Below are 24,209 nucleotides of genomic sequence, written 5' to 3'. Positions count from 1 at the left end.
CTTCATTAGTCATATTTAAAAAAGAGGGAACTATTTTACTAATTTTGGAAAACAGTTGGTCTCTAATTATATTTAGTTTTTTACATTTTAAAGTGAAATGAAATTCATCTTCTACTTCTAAGAGACACAAAGGACAAATTCTTTCTTCTACAGGGGTTTTAGTGTGACGCCCTTGTTCAATTATAAGAACACTATTACTAATGCAGTATACAAATGTGTACAGTATACTATTCTATATAAATCTTTAAACATAAATTATTATTTCTCTTTGTAAAAACGATAATGATTTTTCTATCAAATCCTATATAAAGAAAAAGAAATGAGCGAATATTTCATGTGTTTCAACTACAAAAAAATTGTAGTATTTAATGACTACTAACTTTTTGTAAAAGAGGGGCGAATGATACCGATTAGACAGTCAAACTCATAGATAAAAAATAAACTGACAACGCCATGGCTAGAAAATATATAGACAAACACAACATCGAAAACTAAAGACTAAATGAGTAATTATTGATAGAAGGTAAATTCAATGAGAAAACAACGGAATATATCTACCGAAAATAACCACAAGACATCAAGAAGTAACGGTTCAGTATTACCTAATAGACAGCCTGTATCTTAAGGTTTATTCTAATTAAACATACATATATGTACATAGCTAATAATAATGGTGCTGTATACGGTGCAGGAAGTGTTTTCCCTTCCGGATCACCTGATTTCACTCCCGGGTTTTAGTGGAGTTCGTGTTGTTTCTCATTTATTATGTATATCTGTTGATGTAAATGTCCTTTGGTTTTTTGAGTCTTTGTTTACTCCTTGGTTTTGATTGTTATTGTCTGATATTTCAATTAGGTCTTAACGAAAAGAAACTAAATAAAATGAGATTAGATATTTACTGAGATCACCCCTAGTTTTTGGTGGGGTTCGTGTTGTTTATTCTTTAGTTTTCTATGTTGTGTCATGTGTACTATTGTTTTTCTGTTTGTCTTTTTCATTTTTAGCCATGGCGTTGTCAGTTTGTTTTAGATTTATGACTTTGACTGTCCCTTTGGTATCTTTCGTCCCTCTTTTAAGGTGCATGGTATTTCTATCTGATATTTCACAGGCTACATGTATAATTATGTTTTGTTTCATTTCTATTTTAGGTTGTTATTATATACAAACAGCTACCGTAAACAAAATTGATCGTGGACAATTTAGTTTGTCTGAAAACTCAGTATTTTCATGTTCCCATAGGTGTCCTTCTCTTACTCAAGGAAGCTTCATATTTATGAACGTAAGTCTACGAAACTGCATGGAATGTCAACCTGCATAAATAATTATAAATATAAAGATGAATTTCTCAAACTATGCCAGGGCAATTATAAAATGTCTAACTTGTACTTTAAAAGTTATTAGTTCTTAATATAGTCATGGGACAAAAGTGAGTTCTCACTAAAATAATTTCCTATCATTTCAACTAAAATCGATATTTTTCAAAAAAATATTACCAAGTAACTGTATGAACGATTTTTGTAAAATAGATACCAAAAGATGTAACATGTATATTAATATGGATACGTCGATAAAGATAAAACTTGGTCGTTCTCTTTGTAAGCTGAATGCTCTAGCTTAAACGTATTCAGATGTTTTCGAAAAGCGTATTCCGATCAGAGTATGTTTTTTTTTCATACTTTTTGTATATTTTACATTTTAAATTGGAATTCAGTTGGATCCAGAAATTAAATTGAACTTTCAGTATCTATTTGTAGAATTTAAAATTATGTTTAAGCTTTTTAAAATTAAATACAGATTAAAAGTCCGACAATGACAATCCAATAAAAATGAAAATTCAGATAATAAAAAACCCCAAAAATAATAATTTGGAAATTATGTATTATATATCTACTACCAGAAGTTGGGATATCAAAATTGTACATGAAGATAAATTATTACATGTATTAAGAGACAAACAAATAGAACTATTTTGATTTCCTTCTAAATGATATATAAGCACAATTTCAAAATTGGAAGGTTGTAACAACATTTTAGTGTATTCTGAAACAACAATTTCATCCCATAATAATGAATAAGTGGTTTGAAATTTGATTTTGATGACATTGTGTGAAATTATTCAAAAACAATTAAGAAAACTTAAAACAAAACAAAATTGTCCATATATTTTTATAATATGTATATACAACTCGTCTAAACATCAACCCAACAATGTTAGATCTGTAAATTTGCTTTCTCAAATTTTTGGTTCTTCCCTCGCCGGGATTCGAACCCATGCTACTGTGATATCGTGACACCAAATCGCCTGCACTGCAGCCGTCCCGCTAGACCACACGACCACCTGGGCTCTCAATAAAAAGAGCTTTCGCTGGCCGTGTGTTACCTTTCCACGTCAGTTTTAATCTAGCGGCGTACTGCAGTACATGATATATAAGGCATGAAGATGTTATTGTTACAGATCAGCTAAATTATCTATAGTAAAGGATCCTACAAATGAATGTAAGATACAGTCACAGAAAAAAATTATATTTATAAGTACGTCTGAGTCAGTGACAACCCTACAACAGATGTATCCATCGGATCGCCATCAATATATATATATATTCATTCACATAATTATGTTACATTATTTTGCTAATAATGTTATAACTTTGATATTGTCATCAACAGCAACATAGGTTGTTGAAGTAAACGAGTCATTAGCAAACTTGTCCTATGTATTCAGGACGTTAACGTATAGGCAAATGATACGATACTAGGCAGGTTCGTCCAACATAATCAAATAATGTGGCTGATATGGAGGGCTTATAATAATTAAGACTGCTCTGGAAATTGTTTAACGACCACATAAACAAAAAATTAAAGGTTCTTAAACAAATTTAGTACATGAAAATACACTTGTCATAGATACCAGGATTACATTTTGTAATAACGCCTACAAAAGATTCACCAGTGACGCCCGAATCCAATAAAGTTAAAAGGGCAAAATAAAGTAAATACACGATTCACGATTTTCCTTTTTAACTTGACCTGACTTATAAGTTAATTAATACTAAACACAGAAAAAGTTACTTAGCACTTTAACACGATTTGTTTTCTCAATATTTGGTAAATAGGCCAAAAAAAACCCAGCATTTTTTATTTAACAGCAGCAATCGACTGATTACAGTTTGGCGAATTTCAAAACTTCCATCATCGATATATATATATACTGAGGCAAAAAAGTTTAGCAACACTTTTATTTTAATTTTTTTGTTGTTGTTTCTGGAAAAAAAAAATATTCAAACATCATTGATATAATCCTTAGTTTTACCTGTAATTTAAAACAGACGTACTTTTTTCCTGGTGATTGATTTCGCGCCATTTCAGCTTTGCACGTGTAATTGACGTTTTAGTTATCAAAAGTACCAGGATTATAATTTAGTACGCCAGACGCGCGTTTCGTCTACATAAGACTCATCAGTGACGCTCAAATCGAAATATTTATAAAAGTACAAAGTATAATATACATGTACATGTTCATCCGAATTTCCAGTCGCGAACACTAACTTTTATGTTATTATTTAGAATGTAGATTGTCTGTGTGTGCCAAAAGAGAAATATACTACGATTAACAAAAGCTCGCGATTATCAGTCAAACATTGCAAAAATGTGTGTCCTGGAAATAAAAAAGACTTCTGTGGAGGAAAACGAACAAGCAACGTTACTTTTTTCAGTGGATATATGATCCAAGTGGGTAAGTTTAAGATAACAGTCCTTCGATTATAAGAGAGTGAACCGTGGAAAGATAACGTTTAAATGTTTTTTAAACAGGTTGTCTGTAAAATATTTCCTACATTTGAGACGTTTGCAATCCCTATTCTGTTCATATAAACTGATGTGACAAGGAGTGTTACTTGGATAATTTACAGGTTTATTTTCAATCTATGAGTTTGACTGTCCCTCATGTATCTGTACGAAAATAATAATTAATCACGAATTAAAATATGATACTTAATTATAGGAAAATTTAATGACTTGACCATGAATTAACAAAAGAGATTCATTTTCCTTACATTTTTCTCGGTGGGCATATTGCATTTGCATTAAACTGTATAATAAACTAGCGAACTCTCACCTAACTTGACATTTTCATGTTTTTGTTTAATATTAACATATTCAACAAGTTCTTGATCACAAGTGCGCATCAATTTAATAAGGTTTGGTAAAGAACTTAATATCAAGACTGGTCATTACGACATTTAAGTTTTGATATGGGAATGAATTAATAGGCGATCTTTTTAAAATCATTTCGATAGCGAATCACTTCTTACTGATTGTAATCCTAATCCTCAAACAGTGGTTACATGTACGTCGTTTCTGCTGCGATGCGTAGACTTAGCAAAGCAACACAAACGCTGTTGCGGAGATTATCATAGATACAGATGTATTTTTTAGTGTTCATATACCAACATTACCTTGAAACTCTCATGCAAAGTATCAGTTTTTGCGATTATCCTAAAAGTTTAAAGATTTGTTTTGTTGTTAGATGAGACTGCTTCAGTACTAGTACCGTTAGTTAGTGTTTGTTTTATTTAGCTGACCAGTCAAGTGACCAGTTCAAAAATGACATTGGAAGGACTTGTGGTACAACTAGAAATGGAAAACTCATTTATGATTTCTGCTATAAAAGGAACAAGGCTGTGTGCGCAGACATCAACGCGATCAATGAAACAGGTGAGTCAGTTTAATCATGATATGAGTCGGGGGTTACCTGTGAAATATGACAAATCCGCATATATTATTATTAGAATGCATTTCAGCAAATTTTAACCTCTGTTGATAAAAAAAAACCATTTCGGTCCTGAGTGTTGTTTTTTTTTTAAAGAAGTTTAGTTTTTGCCGTCATTTTTAAATTTAACAAAGAAACATCATCATCAGGTAACGTTTTTTTTTTAAAATAAACGAATTATTTAATTAGAAATGTTATCATTTGACGGAGATTCGACATAGGTGAAGTCTGAATGGATATTACAGAGTAAAGGGAATGATGGGCAAAATGTGTAAAATGAGTAAAGGGCTAAAAAATAAAGAATATAACAATTTGGGCAAAAAAAAAAGGTGAATAATGGAGGACTGAAATATAAAGAATCGAGCATTACAGGCAAGATTTATATTAGTACAGGAAAAGCATACAATATTAAAAAAACAGAAATGAAGGACACCAACTCACACCCTCAAAGTTAGCTTGTTATCTCATCAGCTACTTATATCTCATTTATCTGACTGGTTGATTATTTTTCAAAAGAGAAGACATTTTGTTTGTTATGAAATCGAAAGTTTGTTAAGCTCTAGACTCATCGTTTTAAAAATGAAGGAACTAATTTTAATTCAAATTTCAAATATTAACTGCACATAGTCTTTCAGTTATCAAAAAAAAAAAAAAAATTTGGGAAACAATAATGATGCTATTTTCTATTTTTTACACAACGTCCCATAACCAACGAGACACGAAGGGAGAATCTATACCGAGAAGAATTCTGTGCAAATGCAAGAAACTGCTAAAAAATGTTTCCACATAATAATACGAAATCATCTAAATGAAATTTATTTTTTTAGAAGCAAATTACGTTTTTTTGGTTACGATGCAATTTTTACCGGATCCTGAGTATTTGCAAATCTCTGTTATTCAGTGTTCTATGTTGAACTAAGTTGAACAATGTAATTGATGAAATACAAACACAAAAACTGTTTGTTTTTTTTTATTATTTGTTTTATGATAATTTGTTCTTTTCCGAAAAAAATTAAACAACACTTTATAAATGTCATAGTATACGCGGTGTGGTTGGTTCTTGTTTTTGACTAATCAATATATATATATATATATATAAATATATATATAAGTTTTCAACTAACTAATATTTTAGAAGGGAACTTTATTCAGGTAATCATGTACGATTAGATGAGAAACTATGTATATAGTGAAGTGTTTTTTTAATATTTTTGGTTGTTTTATTTCTACGCGAGACGTAAAGTTTTCAAAACCAAACTATGCAAGACTAGCCGAGTGTTTCAAATATTAAAATTTTTACTGTCGATAGTGAGGAGATATCGTATTTGACGATATTTGGTGGAAGAAACTGATCTGCTGATGGTCAGACGAAATCTAAACAAATGAGTCCTTCTTCATTGATCTGCCAAAGAATATGTTCTTTCTTCGTTATGTCATTAGATGTGGTCATCTTTTTGTGGCATCGGAATAGAAAGTCAAAAGAGGACAGGGACATATTAGTTTAATTTTTACCAATGTATAAATCAGTACAAATTAAACGAACCACAGGTTGATCTAATACCAAAAACCAACAGGTTAGGAAAAAAATTAGGATGAGAGAAATGTATATTACAGTGAAATTGGTTTATTCAAATTCAAGAACAGTATGAACACTTTTCAGTCTCTGTTAAAGACAAATATGTATGAGCACCTAATAATAACAAAAAGACAACTTTGTAATACATTACATACAGAACGTAAGAAACATATATCATATTGCTATGCATAAACTTGTTATGCTTCTAATTACTGACAGCTTAACTGACAAACATATGTTTTAAATTGTGCTTTACAGTAATTAATTAGTGGCGAATATAATCCATCGTAGAATATAATTTGTATATTGCACTGGTAAACATATCCTTTACAAAACAATTATATTATGTGGTAGCAGCACTTTATATTCGTATACTATACAGAGTTCCAAAGTCTGCTTCCTCAATCTACCTCGGATATACAAAAGAACAGATATAAACCTGGACGTTTCCCTTTAACAAAAAACGTTTATCCAATGGATGTGAAATATACAGTTATGTTATGCTATTTTGTTTGTGGTTCTTTCTTAAATATCCGTTTGTTTTTATTGTGATTAAGATTATACCACAATGTTGACCGTTGTACCCTTATTTTTGATGTTTTAGCATTTTTTGTATGCTTGTTTTGTTCTCGCATCTTTGTCAATATAATGAAATTTGATGCGTCAGTCATACAATTCAGAGGTTCATCTACCTTTAAAACCAAGTTCAATCCACCAGTTTCTACATACGAAAATGCCTGTATCATGTCAGGAATATGACAGTAGTTATCCATTCGTTTAATGCGTATGACCTTTTGATTTTGCTATTTGATTAGGTTCCTTTCCGTTTTTAAATTTTCCTCGTAGTTCAGTATTTTTAATGATTTCACATTTTATATTCATATCCTTTTTTTCTCTTCATCGATTATGTTATTGCCAAATGCGACTAAGTCGCATGATATGAGTAAAATCACGGATGAAACCAGACGCATAGGAACTACTCTCGCTTTATGAGCACTTGCTTCCATTTCCACGTTTTGTTGGGGTTAGTGTTTCTCAGTTAACAGTTTTCCATGTAGTGATTTGTTTATGTTGTTGTTTTGACTTATTTTCTTTTAAACAATGGCGTTGTCTATTTTATTGTCCAATGTTATCAATTTTAGAATCGTGTATTGGCTCTGAGTATTCTTGGTTCGATTCCCAGATGGCGTGTATAAATGAAGATAGAGTTCTTTCATCAACCATAGGAACACATACTTGTACGAACGATAGTGTTTGGAATGGGAAGCATTCCGCAGAGGTTATTACATGGGGAAATTGTGAGTATGAATAAATTTGAGACATGTGTCAACTAATTGACCGTCACTATTAGAATATGTTTATTAAACTCTGTTTTCATTTTATTTGAAAGGAACTCATGTAAACCTAACATGTACTGCTCATTTAGTTTTTTTAAGAACAATGTTTGAGTTCTTACACAATTATATATTTTGTCTGCAACAAGACGTCACCAGATCTCATTCATTAGTGTGAAACTTTTCCATTGTGTTGTCATTTATAAAAGATATTCGGCCCTGCGTACAATAATGACATTATTGAAATTGATGAAATCATTTCCCATCATTCATGTCATTATTTGCTTTTGAATTGAGTGGATGTCGGAAAAGTTAAAAGACTGTTCGAATTTATATTATTGAAATTTTATATGTGAACTCGTCTGTCTTTGTTACAAATTAATTATACATTTACTATCCTAACACCTACCACTTTCAAATTGATAATCAAATATATATATACATGTTTATATATTGTGTTTCTAAGAATAGCATTCAATCTTTTTAGGCGTGGTTCTACTTGTGAAAATAAACTGATAGAGTTACTGAATTGAAATTATATAAATGTCTTTGAATATAACTTAAGGTAAATTCATGGTATACCGCCATCTTGGATTGTACTATCGCAGTACACAATAAGTCTAGTTATCTGCCAAAATCTGCAAATTTGCAGACCGAATGCAATTTTATTGGTTAAACTGTTTATTTACATGAAGAAAACTTGCTGATTTATCGTATTATCCAAAATATTTAAACAAATACCAACATTTATGTTTTAGAATATTTTTTTCAACGAAGCTATTTAAGGGGAAATAACTCTTTAAGTCAAAAACTGGATTGATAGGGAATTTTTTTATTTTCATTTGTAGCAAGATAACATTTTCGGTAACACCATATTTTGCTTTTTATTTTCTAAAAACATATTATAAAACCGGTCTTCTCACAATTCATTTCAAAATTCTATATCATAGATTTCTTGTTATGCACAAAAATGTGTATTTGCATGACCATTCTAAGCAAATTTAGGCAATTTTCAACGACTCATAGCTTGAAAAATAGCACGGTGACCCATCCTTTTTTTTTTATATTTTTGGAAAGAGCATACCAACATCTTCATTTTAGCAAAGTATAAAAAAAATCGATATCGGGAAAGTTATACTTATATTTCACCTAAACAAGCTGATTGATTCATAAAAAAACGTTCTATAAATTTCTAATTAGAAATACGCAATATTTCGCTGGACAAACTAGATTCATGAGGCGTGTGCATCTGTCAAGATGAAATCGGATGCATAACAACAACCGTTTTTGTAGCTTAAACTACACAAAGTTTGGGTAAGAGTTTAACATATCAATTGATGTTCTATACAAAACTAATTATATATTTTAATAGCTTTAACTACGCAAGATTGAGGGACAGTTTAACATATTTATTGATGTTCTATAAATTGTATGAATATCAAGATTACTGTTTTGATTTGTTTTTTTAAATCGTTTTTCGCTTCTCTCATTAAATCCATCAGATTCAAAGTTGGTAACTGGTGCATCCAAAATCTCATGACATACACTTAACCCTCTAGACATCCTTTTCACTAATGATAGGTGGATAATAAATCTATACTTTCATAAGTACCTATTAATGACAACAGTTTTAAATCAAAAATTCAACAGAGAGAAAACAATAGGTTCTTCGACCATTAAAAAAACGAAAGAAAAATACTAAACTCTTCTATGTAAAGAGTAAAAAGATAAAATTGATATAATACACGAGAAATTTCACCATAAAAGGCCGACCAATACGCAGCAATCAAAATAAGGCATGTAAACCTAAGAAGATGTTAAATCACACTGTAATATGGCAATACAAAAACACCTTGATTCTAGACGAATTATAGAGAGTTGATCAGATATATATTAATATACTGCAAACATTTTTCAATTGTCAATATGATATTCAATAACATATTTACTCTACCAGATAAAAATTAAAACAATTTGTGTATTTTGAGTGATTCCCATGACTGATACATTACATTGTCCAAATACAAATTGTCGACAAAATTTTTTTTAAAAATAAAAGGGAAAGAAAAATTTATCTCAAATTGTAAAGACATTCACACTTTCTTATTAAGTTTAACAGTGTAAATTAATCATCTGCATATATGTATGTTTTTTTGTATGTCTTCTATAAAGTTGAAAGTCTGAATTTATCGGTGCTCAAAATCTCAAGCTTTCTAACAATGTCTAATGTCACTGCAGTATAGAATAGAATACGACCACATATAATTGGTATGGTTTTGTTTGTAGGTTAGGTACTGGACTTCAGTAACTGATATCAAAATTAAAGATACTAGTATATATATTTAGCTTATTTTTCAGTTAACGAATTGTCCAATCCCGAACTTTGTTTAAGAGTAGAGGTATGGGGAACTACAAAGATACAATATAGATTAAAAGCTGGGGATTGTAGTGAAAAACTACAACCTATATGTGGTAAGATTATCTTGTTAAACTTATGAGACAATCGAAATACATACATTTATCAACTTTTTATTCGGGCTTCGGTTGTGTATCTTTCGTAGACTTCTACCGTACTCAAATTGTCAGATTGTTTTCCCTTGTAGCCATGGCGTGGCCAGTTTATTTTCATTGGGGTATCTAGTTTGAAAAATGTGTCCGGTGACCCGGCCAACCAACCAAGATGGCCGCCATGGCTAAAAATAGAACATAGGAGTTAAATGCAGTTTTTGGCTTATAACTCAAAAACCAAAGCATTTAGAGCAAATCTGACATGGGTAAAATTGTTTATCAGGTCAAGATCTATCTGCCCTGAAATTTTCAGACGAATCAAACAACCCGTTGTTAAAATAGTAAAACAATTATCCCCCTCTCTGTCAAATTATGTGTTGTGTCGTATCGTTTTTAGTCCAAATACTTAGAAAATTGCCTCATATTACTGTCTTTGTTATATTCTCGACTGCTATACTGAATTTGATAGACTGTGTTGTTTTTCGTTGATTGGATATGTTCGTTGTTGTACTATGGTTTGCATGAAGTATCGACTAATAATGTTTGTTTGTGCGTTTCGCTGATCTGAATGGTCTTGCATATGCTTGTGCTGTATTCATGTCACGTTGTGTTCAAGCGATATTTTTTAAACATTGTTATAAAATGTGTAACACGGGATGTTTTGCATGCCATTAAACCAAGTTCAACCAATATTTTTTTCTTGAAATGTCCAGTACCAAGTCTCGAATGCGGCAGTTGTTATCCAATTGTTCGTTTTTATTTGTGTTAGTGTTTTTTTTTGTTGCACTTTGGTGTTCCTGTTGTTCCTTTATTTTTCTCTTTTTTGGTTGGTAGTCCGGATTTGTTTTCTGTCAATCGATTTTCGAATTTCGAACACCGATATACTACTGTTACCTTTATTTAAGATGTCTCATTTGCAGTCATAACTAATTTTCTTATTTATCGAGATTTTTGGCGAATGTACAAACATGATATTAATAATTGCAAATTTAGAAAAATCTGAAGTAAAAGCTGTACAAGTCTATCTTATAAGACATCATGAAATGGAATCGAAAGATGATAATTTTATGTAGTTTAATAAAACTCACGTCTCTATATGCAAAATATTATATTATATTAACAAGTTCTTATCGGTCGGAACAGTATATTGATCTATCCAATATATGGTACAAAAAAATGTACATGCATTTTTTTAAGTATGTGTATGAAAAAAATCTCCATTTTTATTATTTTTTTCGTCGGTTTGCGTTATTTTCGAATTATAAGGTCTAATTGTACAGAAGACACATATTGTATAATATTCGAAATTGCTTGTCGTATACAATTTCATTATATTGGCATCAATATATGAACAAAATAAAAAGACTTATATAGCTGACATTGCGGTATTGGCTTTGCTCATTGTTGAAGCCGTACGGTGACCTATAGTTGTTAATTTGTTTGCCATTTTGGTCTCACATTGTTCCTGAAAAAGCTAAACTCAATAGACAACATTCGAGTTCGATGCATTTCCGTCAAAAACTTGGGTTTTAATGAACATTATTCGTGCTTTTAGGGGCGTCGTCACTTCCGTTCCAAGGTTGAGCGAATGGTTGGAAACTATACAGCTATATTGCACGAATTATTCGGCAAATTCAATTCTCATAATTGTCTTTCAGCACTGCTGTCATTATGGAATTGTGATTTAGGACCTACAGATCAAATATTATTTCTAGTTAATCCTGCACAATGACGATCACTAAGACGCTTGATGCACGTTAAGAGTGTAGGGATGCAGACGATCCCCTCTATTTGGTAAATGACGTCATAAAAGCGCATAATTGACAAGTTTTTTTTCTGGTGACGGACAAACTCGAAAGTGGTCTGTTGTTTTACATTATCATTCCTTTTATAGCTGACTATGCGGTATTACATTCAAAGAGAAATTAAAAGACACTTTATTGACACTATAGTTTATATAGTGTACTACATATCATCATTATCCTTAAAAGCAATTATAATATTACATATTTGTAGTGCTAAAAGACGAAGCTAGCAATACACGCACATGTAAGTATTGAATAAACACAGTTACTGTAATGATTGCTATTTTCCATCAACAAATAATTTAGATAGTGATTTAAGGTATTGCAATCGATTTACGACACTCTGTATATACAAATAAAATAAAAGATATATGGAAAAATATTGAATCCATAAAATTTGTGTAAACCTCACTTATTATCTTATTTCATTTTTAGCTCACCTGGCCCGAAGGGCCAAGTGAGCTTTTCTCACCACTTGGCGTCCGTCGTCCGTCGTCGTCGTCCGTCGTCCGTCGTCGTCCGTCGTCGTCGTCGTTAACAATTTACATTTTGAACTTCTTCTAGAGAACCACTGAATGGAATGGAACCAAACATGGCATGAATGTTCCTTATGAGGTGCTGACCAAGTGTTGTTACTTTGTAGCCGATCCATAATCCAAGATGGCCGCCAGCGGGGGACTTAGTTTAACATAGGACCCTATGGGAAATGCATACAAATGACTTCTTTTAGAGAACCACTGAATGGAATGAAACCAAACATGGCATGAATGTTCCTTATGAGGTACTGACCAAGTGTTGTTACTTTGTTGCCGATCCATCATCCAAGATGGCTGCTAGCCGGGGACTTAGTTTAACATAGGACCCTATGGGAAATGCATACAAATGACTTCTTTTAGAGAACCACTGAATGGAATAAAACCAAACATAGCATGAATGTTCCTTATGAGGTGCTGACCAAGTGTTGTTACTTTGTAGCCGATCCATCATCCAAGATGGCCGCCAGCAGGGGACTTAGTTTAACATAGGACCCTATGGGAAATGCATACAAATGACTTCTTTTAGAGAACCACTGAATTGAATGAAACCAAACATGGCATGAATGTTCCTTATGAGGTGCTGACCAAGTGTTGTTACTTTATTGCCGATCCATCATCCAAGATGGCCGCCAGCGGGGGACTTAGTTTAACATAGGACCCTATGGGAAATGCATACAAATGACTTCCTCTAGAGAACCACTGAATGGAATGAAACCAAACATGGCATGAATGTTCCTTATGAGGTGCTGACCAAGTGTTGTTACTTTGTTGCCGATCCATCATCCAAGATGGCCGCCAGCCGGGAACTTAGTTTAACATAGGACCCTATGGGAAATGCATACAAATGACTTCTTTTAGAGAACCACTGAATGGAATAAAACCAAACATAGCATGAATGTTCCTTATGGGGTGCTGACCAAGTGTTGTTACTTTGTAGCCGATCCATCATCCAAGATGGCCGCCAGCGGGGGACTTAGTTTAACATAGGACCCTATGGGAAATGCATACAAATGACTTCTTCTAGAGAACCACTAAATGGAATGAAACCAAACATAGCATGAATGTTCCTTATGGAGTGCTGACCAAGTGTTGTTACTTTGTAGCCGATCCATCATCCAAGATGGCCGCCAGCGGGGGACTTAGTTTAACATAGGACCCAAAGGGAAATGCATACAAATGACTTCTTCTAGAGAACCACTAAATGGAATGAAACCAAACATAGCATGAATGTTCCTTATGGAGTGCTGACCAAGTGTTGTTACTTTGTAGCCAATCCATCATCCAAGATGGCCGCCAGCAGGGGACTTAGTTTAACATAGGACCCTATGGGAAATGCATACAAATGACTTCTTTTAGAGAACCACTGAATGGAATGAAATCAACATGGCATGAATGTTCCTAATGTGGTGCTGACCAAGTGTTGTTACTTTGTAGCCGATCCAATATCCAAGATGGACGCCAGCGGGGGACTTAGTTTAACATAGGACCCTATGGGAAATGCATACAAATAACTTCTTTTAGAGAACAACTGAATGGAATGAAACCAAACATTGCATGAATGTTCCTTATGCCGTGCTGACCATGTGTTGTTTCTTTGTAGCCCATCCATCATCCAAGATGGCCGCCAGCATGGGACTTAGTTTAACATAGGACCCTATGGGAAATGCATACAAATGACTTCTTTTAGAGAACCACTGAATGGAATGAAATCAAACATGGCATGAATGTTCCTAATGTGGTGCTGACCAAGTGTTGTTACTTTGTAGCCCATCCATCATCCAAGATGGCCGCCAGCATGGGACTTAGTTTAACATAGGACCCTATGGGAAATGCATACAAATGACTTCTTTTAGAGAACCACTGAATGGAATGAAATCAAACATGGCATGAATGTTCCTAATGTGGTGCTGACCAAGTGTTGTTACTTTGTAGCCGATCCATTATCCAAGATGGCCGCCAGCATGGGACTTAGTTTAACATAGGACCCTATGGGAAATGCATACAAATGACTTCTTTTAGAGAACCACTGAATGGAATGAAATCAAACATGGCATGAATGTTCCTAATGTGGTGCTGACCAAGTGTTGTTACTTTGTAGCCGATCCATTATCCAAGATGGCCGCCAGCATGGGACTTAGTTTAACATAGGACCCTATGGGAAATGCATACAAATGACTTCTTTTAGAGAACCACTGAATGGAATGAAATCAACATGGCATGAATGTTCCTAATGTGGTGCTGACCAAGTGTTGTTACTTTGTAGCCGATCCAATATCCAAGATGGACGCCAGCGGGGGACTTAGTTTAACATAGGACCCTATGGGAAATGCATACAAATAACTTCTTTTAGAGAACAACTGAATGGAATGAAACCAAACATTGCATGAATGTTCCTTATGCCGTGCTGACCATGTGTTGTTTCTTTGTAGCCCATCCATCATCCAAGATGGCCGCCAGCATGGGACTTAGTTTAACATAGGACCCTATGGGAAATGCATACAAATGACTTCTTTTAGAGAACCACTGAATGGAATGAAATCAAACATGGCATGAATGTTCCTAATGTGGTGCTGACCAAGTGTTGTTACTTTGTAGCCCATCCATCATCCAAGATGGCCGCCAGCATGGGACTTAGTTTAACATAGGACCCTATGGGAAATGCATACAAATGACTTCTTTTAGAGAACCACTGAATGGAATGAAATCAAACATGGCATGAATGTTCCTAATGTGGTGCTGACCAAGTGTTGTTACTTTGTAGCCGATCCATTATCCAAGATGGCCGCCAGCATGGGACTTAGTTTAACATAGGACCCTATGGGAAATGCATACAAATGACTTCTTTTAGAGAACAACTGAATGGAATGAAACCAAACATTGCATGAATGTTCCTTATGCCGTGCTGACCATGTGTTGTTTCTTTGTAGCCCATCCATCATCCAAGATGGCCGCCAGCATGGGACTTAGTTTAACATAGGACCCTATGGGAAATGCATACAAATGACTTCTTTTAGAGAAGCACTGAATGGAATAAAACTAAACATTGCATGAATGTTCCTTATGAGGTGCTGACCAAGTGTTGTTACTTTGTAGCAGATCCATCATCCAAGATGGCCACCAGCAGGGGACTTAGTTTAACATAGAACCCTATGGGAAATGCATATAAATGACTTCTTTTAGAGAACCACTGAATGGAATAAAACCAAACATGGCATGAATGTTCCTTATGAGGTGCTGACCAAGTGTTGTTACTTCGTAGCCGATCCGCCATCCAATATGGCCGCCAGTGGGGGACTTTTGAATGAAATTAAACATGTTCCTTTCCTGATCAATGAGGTTGTGTTGTCACTTTTAGCCAAATTTTATATTTTTATGCCCCACCTACGATAGTAGAGGGGCATTATGTTTTCTGGTCTGTGCGTCCGTTAGTTCGTCCGTTCGTTCCTTCGTCCGTTCGTTCCTTCGTTCGTTCGTCCGTCTGTCCCGCTTCAGGTTAAAGTTTTAGTTCGAGGTAGTTTTTGATGAAGTTCCCTATGATATGATCGTTCTAATTTTAATACCAAATTAGAGATTTTACCCCAATTTCACGGTCCACTGAACATAGAAAATGATAGTGCGAGTGGGGCATTCGTGTACTGAGGACACATTCTTGTTTCATATGATTTCAAAAACCCAAGTAGAATCAGGTGAGCGATACAGGCTCTTGAGAGCCTCTAGTTAATATACAATATAATTTGTTTTGCTTTGAGACGCTTGAGACACATTTACATGCATAACAAGAGGCAAAATGTGTAATGGTTGCTAAAGAACAATGGTAACATGATCAATATAATTGAGAGTATAAATTCCACATTTTGACTAATTGCGTTATAAAAAGTTCATAACTTTGATATTGTAAAATGAATGAAGCCCGTCCATTTTTTCGACACACGAATACCTGTTGTAATATTCTGATATATGCTTGTTTCATATATTTAACAAAAACATATTCGCACCCAAATAGATATATTTTGTAGTGAAATGCATTTCCAACTAACAAGCAGCAGAAATGTCACCATCTTTCATTTCAAGGAGTCTCATACACACGGGTAGTAAGGTCGTCATATCGAGGAGCGTTTAGTACAGTGATTTTGTCATAGTTTGGATAAGTTTGACATGACGGTGTTAAGTCTTTTTGATGACAATCAATGCAAAAATGTAAACATTGGGATATTTTGTAAACGGAGCTTCTGATCATTAATTCAAGCTGGAAAGTACTTTTGTATAAAGTAAATATGTTAGTACATCACAAGTTTTATCATATGGTTAATGATTTAACACAGAACAAAGCTTGCGTATGTCAAAATTTAAAAGTTGCTAATTGGTTTATTATGCATAAAAAACGTTATTTTCTTACAGACTGTTACATCACATATATCTTCGTGATATAACACTGTGGTCAATTATTCTGAAAAATACCTACTTTTACAACCAATTCAAAATTACTGAAATATCTGTGTCATGGTTTGGTTCATTCATGTCATGGTTAAGTTTATGTTCGACATGGTTCAGTTATGTAATTCTTGTCTTGTATAATGAAGAGTTACTATCAAAATTAACAAAAATCGTTCCATTTGAAACACAAAAGGACATAAAAACGCACATACAATGTAGTAATATGTTTATATAAGTAGATGCATATGATTGCCAATGAGATAACTATCCACCTGAGATCAAATGACGTAGATGTTAGCAGCTTTTTGTCATCAAAAGGCCTTCAACATTCAACAATGAGCAAAACCATATTTCTTAGCAAGATATAAAAGGCTGCGACAAAATTCAATGTATAGAATTCCAATTAGAAAATCATCAGCCTAATTTCTGTCCAAAATAAAAAGCAAAATATGATACACAGTCACATACGATATTCATGGCATTACAGACACTTAACTTGAGACAGTATATACACAATACTGCGTAGTAAAACATGTTTGATGGCTCCCCAACCTCCTCTTCGCCTTAACCATGCAACACATGTAAACTCACCAGATCGGGTTTAAACAAGAAAATCAAGTAACAGAAACTCTAAAGACACAAATAAAGTACTGATATTTAGTGGGACCTAGTTTTAAACAAATAACAAATGATAAAAAGTCATGATTCTAAGATAGCTTCTTTTAAATTTCAGGATGTAATTCTGCTGCCAATATTTACGCTATACTGAGAATAGTTTGATGGTTTCGGATCTCTGGTTGTCTCTGTTCAATTTATTTACCCATTTTATAGAAACCAGCAGATATAGAGTTTTGCCTATTTAATTCATCCTATTGTTGAAGAATTCATGTTTGTGTTGTTGGTTTGCTGTCTCATTTATGTATTACCCACGTCATCTTACATTTGATATTACCTAGTAAATTGAAAATCAAATAAGCAAAAATGATAAACGGCAAATATAGATAGCACAAAAATATCATTGAATGTTCTAAGAAGTTGAAATGAAGTGTACTTGTAATATATATCAACGAACTTACCATCTGTTTTATCTTCGTCCATCTTATAATGCGTTCTGTCCTATTACAAACGATGATTTCTTGTCTATCCAGGTCAAAATTAGGGTCGTACACGGTTTAAGGGGACGACCATTTGATATTCGGGGGAGGGGGCGGGCAAGAGGATTTTGAAAATAAAAAACTCAGCCTTGATAATCACAAAAATAAATGGTTTGTTCTGTGGTAGTTTGAAAATAGATTACCTGACTTGCAATGTATTGAAAATAAATAACTCAGCCGGTCTAATCGAAAGCATGAGATAGCACCAGATTCTTCATAAGTTCATCTTTTTCCCAAAAAAAGACGGGAAACACTTCCCAAATTTTTAATAATAACATCATAAATGTTATTTAAATATACTTGAAATGTCTGAAAATTGGGTTCATTGAACTTGAGGTATATTGTCTCAGGAAACCTTACCTCACATTTATTTTAACAGGGCCTTAACTTCATTGAGGCAAATGCCTCATGTAGGAAATTTCAAAACCAAACGTCTTTCTCCATATCTAATTGTGTTCAAAGCGAGTGCCTTGCAAGAAGTAAGTTCTGATTTCCCTCATACGTAGCCCTGATTTTTTTTGTCTTTTGTTCATTGATTGCCCTTCTGTATTCTGTTAGTGTTGCATTCACTTTGTAATCTAGTAATTTTGTTATGAACTTGATCTTGAGTTTACAAAAAACAGCATCCACAGACTTAACTATGTGAATTCCAATTTTGCTTTATCATGCACATTGGTCTTTTGATATTGTCCCTAGAAACTTAAGTCTTGCACTGAATTTATACATTTTGCTTCGAGACCAAAATATTGTCAAAAAATTATTAAAACAAAACTTGCATTTCCAGATTATTAAAGGGTCTTTGGAACACCCAGAAAGCATGATTTTGCATCATTTGTTCTATAGCTTCTTGGGCCTTCAGTGGCTCCAAAACCCTTCAAAAAAAAAAAGTTTGCCTCGCTCCGCTCGGCAAAATTTGTTAGCCAATATTTTTAATAGAGTCAAGTTACAACCAAACTTTGATACTATGTATGTATGCAGTTGGGAATATAAAAGATTCATTTCTGCAAAGGATGATGAATAATTATGATTAAATGGTACATAATGACTTGACTATACATGTATTATTTATAATAAACAAATCATCTAAAAATTGTATGTTTTTGAATATCATAAATATAGTTGTGAAAATGAATAATCAGTCTCTTGCTTTAATGAAAATCAAAAATCTTGCTTCAACAGTGCACAAAATGAATAATCTGTCCTCTTAGTTTACAAAAATAAATAACCGATCAAAAACAAATCCTCTTGTGATACCGCTTATGATATCCCCGGTATTATAGAGTCAATATATATGGAGAAAAGATTATATGTGAAACATAAGTAACGCTTTGTCTTTTTTTTTTGTAAAATTATATCGAAAGGTAATTTAAAAGAGCAGTGACTTTTAAATTGATAATGTAGAAAACTTAAGAAAAGTAACATGACATGTTTAACTTACGCTTTGACGATTACACCCGCTATATTTGGTTAAACAGGCTTTTTTTTCTTCTCAGGCAGTTAATATATAGTGTAACTTCGTTCAATAACAGGCGCTATCAATCAAATTTTCAGTATTAAAGTGAAACACATATATTTTTATTTCGATCTAAACCATGACAATCTTGACCAAAACCATGACGAATTTCTATACTCTTAACCGAACCATGTCAATCGCTTAACCAAACCATAGCAATTCCGATATCTTGCTTATTCTGCGTTAATTTCGTGAAACAACAATTCCAATATAGATCGTTTGACCTCCAATACAGATTCAAGCATTTTATTTGCTTTTTATCAGCTCGTGTGAATAGAACTGAGGCAAAAATTTAGGGAAGCAACATAAATTAACCATGTCAAACTTATCCAAACTATGACAAAATCACTGTACTAAACGCTCCTCGATATGACGACCTTACTACCCGGATACATACTTCCTGTTTCTATTTGGATTTTGTTTATCATTAATCATTAATAATAGTTAATAACATTAATCTTTTGTGTATTCCAGATGATATTTTGTATGGGTCAATTGGTGGAATTGTAGGATTTTTAGCTGTTTTAGCAATAGTCGTTATAGTAGTCATATTGCGATAGTAAGTATCAATTTATGAATGTTTGGTTTAAATTTTGTCATATTATATATCAATTTTATTCAAATCAAATATAATGCCATTACACTACATATGTGTATAGTATCTGACACAACATAACAAAATAAAAACAATCAGTATTATCAAGATCATTAATCTTCATGATATACATCATAAAAGTAAATATTTCGAGAATCCCCTGATATCATTTGTATAGACTGTTCGAGAAAGGATTCGTGGGTTTTTAACTGAATCTGAGATCTTGGATTGAGTATATAATGTAATAGTATCAACTATTTCGTTTAAATTTGTAAAGTGCATATTATCATCTATAAAAATTTCAAAAAAGACTTTCTTTTGATATTGTTACTATCACAATATAAAAAGAAATTAAATTCTTCAATTGTCCTTATGCCATAACAACAATACCCTTCCCTTTTCGAGAATGTATTCTACCGAATTAGACTAATAACCGGATTTGAATAACATAGGCAACACGACGGATGCCTCATGTGGAGCAGAAACTGCTTACCCTTTCGGAGCACATGAGATCACTCCCAGTTTTTGATGGGGTTCGTGTTGCTTAGGCTTTGGTTTTCAATGTTGTGTCTTCTGTACTGTTGTTTGTCTGTTTGTCTCTTTATTTTTAGCCATGGCGTTGTCAGTTTGTTTTCAATCTATGAGTTTGACTGTCCCTCTGGTACTGTTCGTTCCTCTTTTTTGGTCTCTTGACGACAGTTGTCTTTTTGGAAATCATACCAAATCTTCTTTTTGATATTTCATGTTAGTGTTTTTAGGTTGAAAGTGTTAATTTGATGTCTGTTCTTGTATCTTCAGTGTAAATGTGATCTTCAATATTCTCCAAATTTGGACATTCGGACATCCAACCCACGTCAATAAACTATTTTATCAAGTTCTTTCTAAGACAAAGAATATATCCTTGAGCATTGTAGACTGATATTTTATTCTTCCAATCTATTTATTTTGCACATTGCTAAATAAAAATACTCATTAAAGATTCACGAGATCATTCGATTTTGCTTATGACGTATGTATGGTAAATCGTTTGCATGTGTACTGATTTATAATTTAGTCTGGAGAACATAATTGGTTTAATATTTATTGTGATTGGCTATGGACTAGCTTTCAATAACTGCAAGTACTCTCTTGGGTCGTTTTGTTAGTTGCTTTGTGTCTGGTACCGATCCTTTTGGTTGAACCAATTGAAACTGCTTTTCACAGTTTCTTTTTATGTCGTCCTGTTACACTACTATCCCGAATTTGGAGAGGTTTGAGTGCTCACACATATGGCTTCAAGATTTAATTTCGCCACATTTTGTATATGACTCCCAATTTATTAACCTTTAGTTTAGTGGTTGATATTTTCTTTGTCTATCATTGTTATTTGGTAAATGTTTTTCTATAAGTAAGGCCGGTAGTTTTCTAATTTAAATAGTTCACATTTTCCTGTCGGGTCTTTTATAGCTAACAATACGGTATCTCTCATTGTTGAAGGCGGTACATTTGCCTGTAACATCTTATATCTACTTCATGTATTCCTTACTGGATAGTTGTTTTATTGGCTAGCATACCAAGTCTTTTTTTTGACAAAGTTCAAAGAAAAGGCGGAAGAAGAACCTAAGTATTTCTAGTAATCCAACATTTACATTATATAAGCAGAAACGACCTTGATAATCAAAAGTTTCGATTGCACACACTTTAAAACACTTTTGGAAGAACGTGTCCTGTTTTTAAATTGCTGAGCTATAAACAGTTTTATATTATAACCAACAGGTAAATGTAAATTCAGTGGCATTCGGTTTACGATGTGAAATCTTATCTTATTCTTTTAATGATATAAAGAAAATAAGTCTTTCAATTTTATATCTTGATGATTCATTTCTTCTAATATTAAATGTACCTGATATCATCCCCAACCTCAATATTTTTCAGTCATTAGTTTTAGACAAATGTATCTAGTGCTTTGTGAACTGATTTAACATTTTCTAATTTCTGCCATGACATTGTTATTTTATCTCGGTTTATGAGTTTTTAGAGAAGAGAAACCAAAGGAACATGTATTCAAACTCATACGTCAAAAACAAACTGACAACGCCATGGCAAAAAGAACAACAAAAAAGACAAGGCAAACCACACTAGACAAAACACAATCCAGAAAACTAAAGACTAAACAATTCAATACTTTTTTTAAAACAAATTAGCGATCGTATATTTGCTTTTGTTTTCAGCAAATCAAAGATATCAAAGACTTTACAGAAACGACCTGGGTACTATTCAGAACCAACTGTGCCGAATTTTCCTAAAGAGACACATTCATTGGTTAACGTCACCGAAGAGGGTGTTTATAACCACTTAGGTGATACGCACGAGAAGTTTACCACAAAAAGTTCAGGCCCTGTGTATGACGTTTTTGGTAATGTGGATGTTTTATATGACGTTAGCATAACAAATAACAGGAATCAGGAAAACATTGGGGATCTCTATGACTCCTCGCGTGCTGTCGAAGTGTATGATACGATACACGGCCGGGAAATCAAAACACGTTCAGAATCAGACACATATAATATAGTCAGCACACGGTGATTAAGATGAATAATTATTAAAGGAACTTTAAACAATTGTCTTTAGAATTTTATTTGCTAAATATTTTACCTCGAGAAAAGGCTTGAAGGAATTTAAAGAATGTTAAAGGGTTGTCATATCCGTTTTTGACGATTTAGATTGTATAATTAGTTATCAAAGGTACCCGGATTATCTAGTTATAAACACACAATCACATATTAATGATAATATATTTGGTTTGTTTCATGTGGTCAACCGGCGTACAAAACTTCTATGACAAAATAAGACGTGATAATAACATGAATAAGTTAACTATCCCCCAAAGACCAAATGACGTACATTAAAGCAACCATAGGTCACAATACGGCCTTTTATAACTAGCGAACCCACTCGATCTTTGTTAAAACCAAGAACCACAAGTCAAGTTATTACTTTTGAATGTTTCTTCCACCAGAGTTTAACAAACCCAGTTAGATATCTTGTACTCCAAAAAATATAATTATTACAATCATTTCCTGTAAATACTGTCATTAAGCCTTAGATAAACTTGATGTGAAAGCCCTGGAAAAGATGGCTTAATGTTAAGTCTGGTATCTTAAATTACGGCAAATTCATTTACTTACCATCAATTTAAGTTATATCACGCGTCGTACTTGTTACACTCCAAATACACAAACGAATAATATAAGTGTATATAGTACACGATTAGTCACCGGGCTTCCTTTTTGAAATAAATTTGGCAAAATATGACATTTTGACTGAGTGTGAACTTGCATGTCGGGGTGATGCTACATGTCTGGTGAAGGTGATGTTCACCCTACTTAACATGTTCCGCAAATTCCTGTCTGACCCTAGATTAGTATCGGCCTTATCGATTAACAAGACTTGAAACCTCTAGAACTACTTTCGTCTGAAAGTATAGTAATGCTTGTGGTCATTAAAACCATAGCACACTATAAAATTCATAAAGTAACCCCCCATAAAAGGAGCTAAAATCCGAAATGAAAACATCAAAGACTGATGTTATTCTGACACAAGAGAAATATCAACAGACTAGGGTAATACGTGGGAAACATTTATTTAATGGACGGAAAACTCGGGAAAACAATTGATTGATAATGATTTATGTAATGATAATACATGCATATGAGATACAGTGCTTATTTTAGCATTTCAACATGTCGGTTAAACTTAAGATTGTGTTGATGAGGCGTAACAAGCGATAACAGAGAATTTACATCCATGCCAACAAATGATTATAGAATAAATAAGAACTATATAAATAATAGATAAACAAAACATATGAACAGAGGGACAAAGATCATGAATTTTATATCTGTCTCCCTGAACAACATCACTGGAGAGAAAACTATATAAATATCGATACACGGCTCATAAGGCAAACTATTACATTACTTTAGAACAAATAAAGAAACACAGTC

At 33.2% G+C, this 24,209-nt stretch overlaps 1 protein-coding gene across 1 annotated transcript in view; it reads left to right on the top strand.

Annotated features, from left to right (window-relative positions):
* The window catches only part of LOC139488933 (uncharacterized), a 28,067-nt gene extending 5,240 nt beyond the window's left edge, over positions 1–22,827 (top strand). The window contains exons 3-10 of the mRNA XM_071274915.1: positions 1,149–1,279; positions 3,565–3,733; positions 4,576–4,713; positions 7,487–7,642; positions 10,037–10,150; positions 12,203–12,235; positions 20,103–20,187; positions 22,434–22,827. Coding sequence (XP_071131016.1) covers positions 1,149–1,279; positions 3,565–3,733; positions 4,576–4,713; positions 7,487–7,642; positions 10,037–10,150; positions 12,203–12,235; positions 20,103–20,187; positions 22,434–22,788 — 1,181 coding nt within the window. The 3' untranslated portion in view covers positions 22,789–22,827. The remainder of the gene's footprint in view (positions 1–1,148; positions 1,280–3,564; positions 3,734–4,575; positions 4,714–7,486; positions 7,643–10,036; positions 10,151–12,202; positions 12,236–20,102; positions 20,188–22,433) is intronic.
* The last annotated feature ends 1,382 nt before the right edge of the window (positions 22,828–24,209 follow it).

Source organism: Mytilus edulis, chromosome 9, assembly GCF_963676685.1.
Source record: "Mytilus edulis chromosome 9, xbMytEdul2.2, whole genome shotgun sequence".
NCBI classification, from domain to species: Eukaryota; Metazoa; Mollusca; class Bivalvia; order Mytilida; family Mytilidae; genus Mytilus; species Mytilus edulis.
Note: the sequence above shows the minus strand (reverse complement) of the source record. Positions and strands in the feature narration are given on the sequence as shown.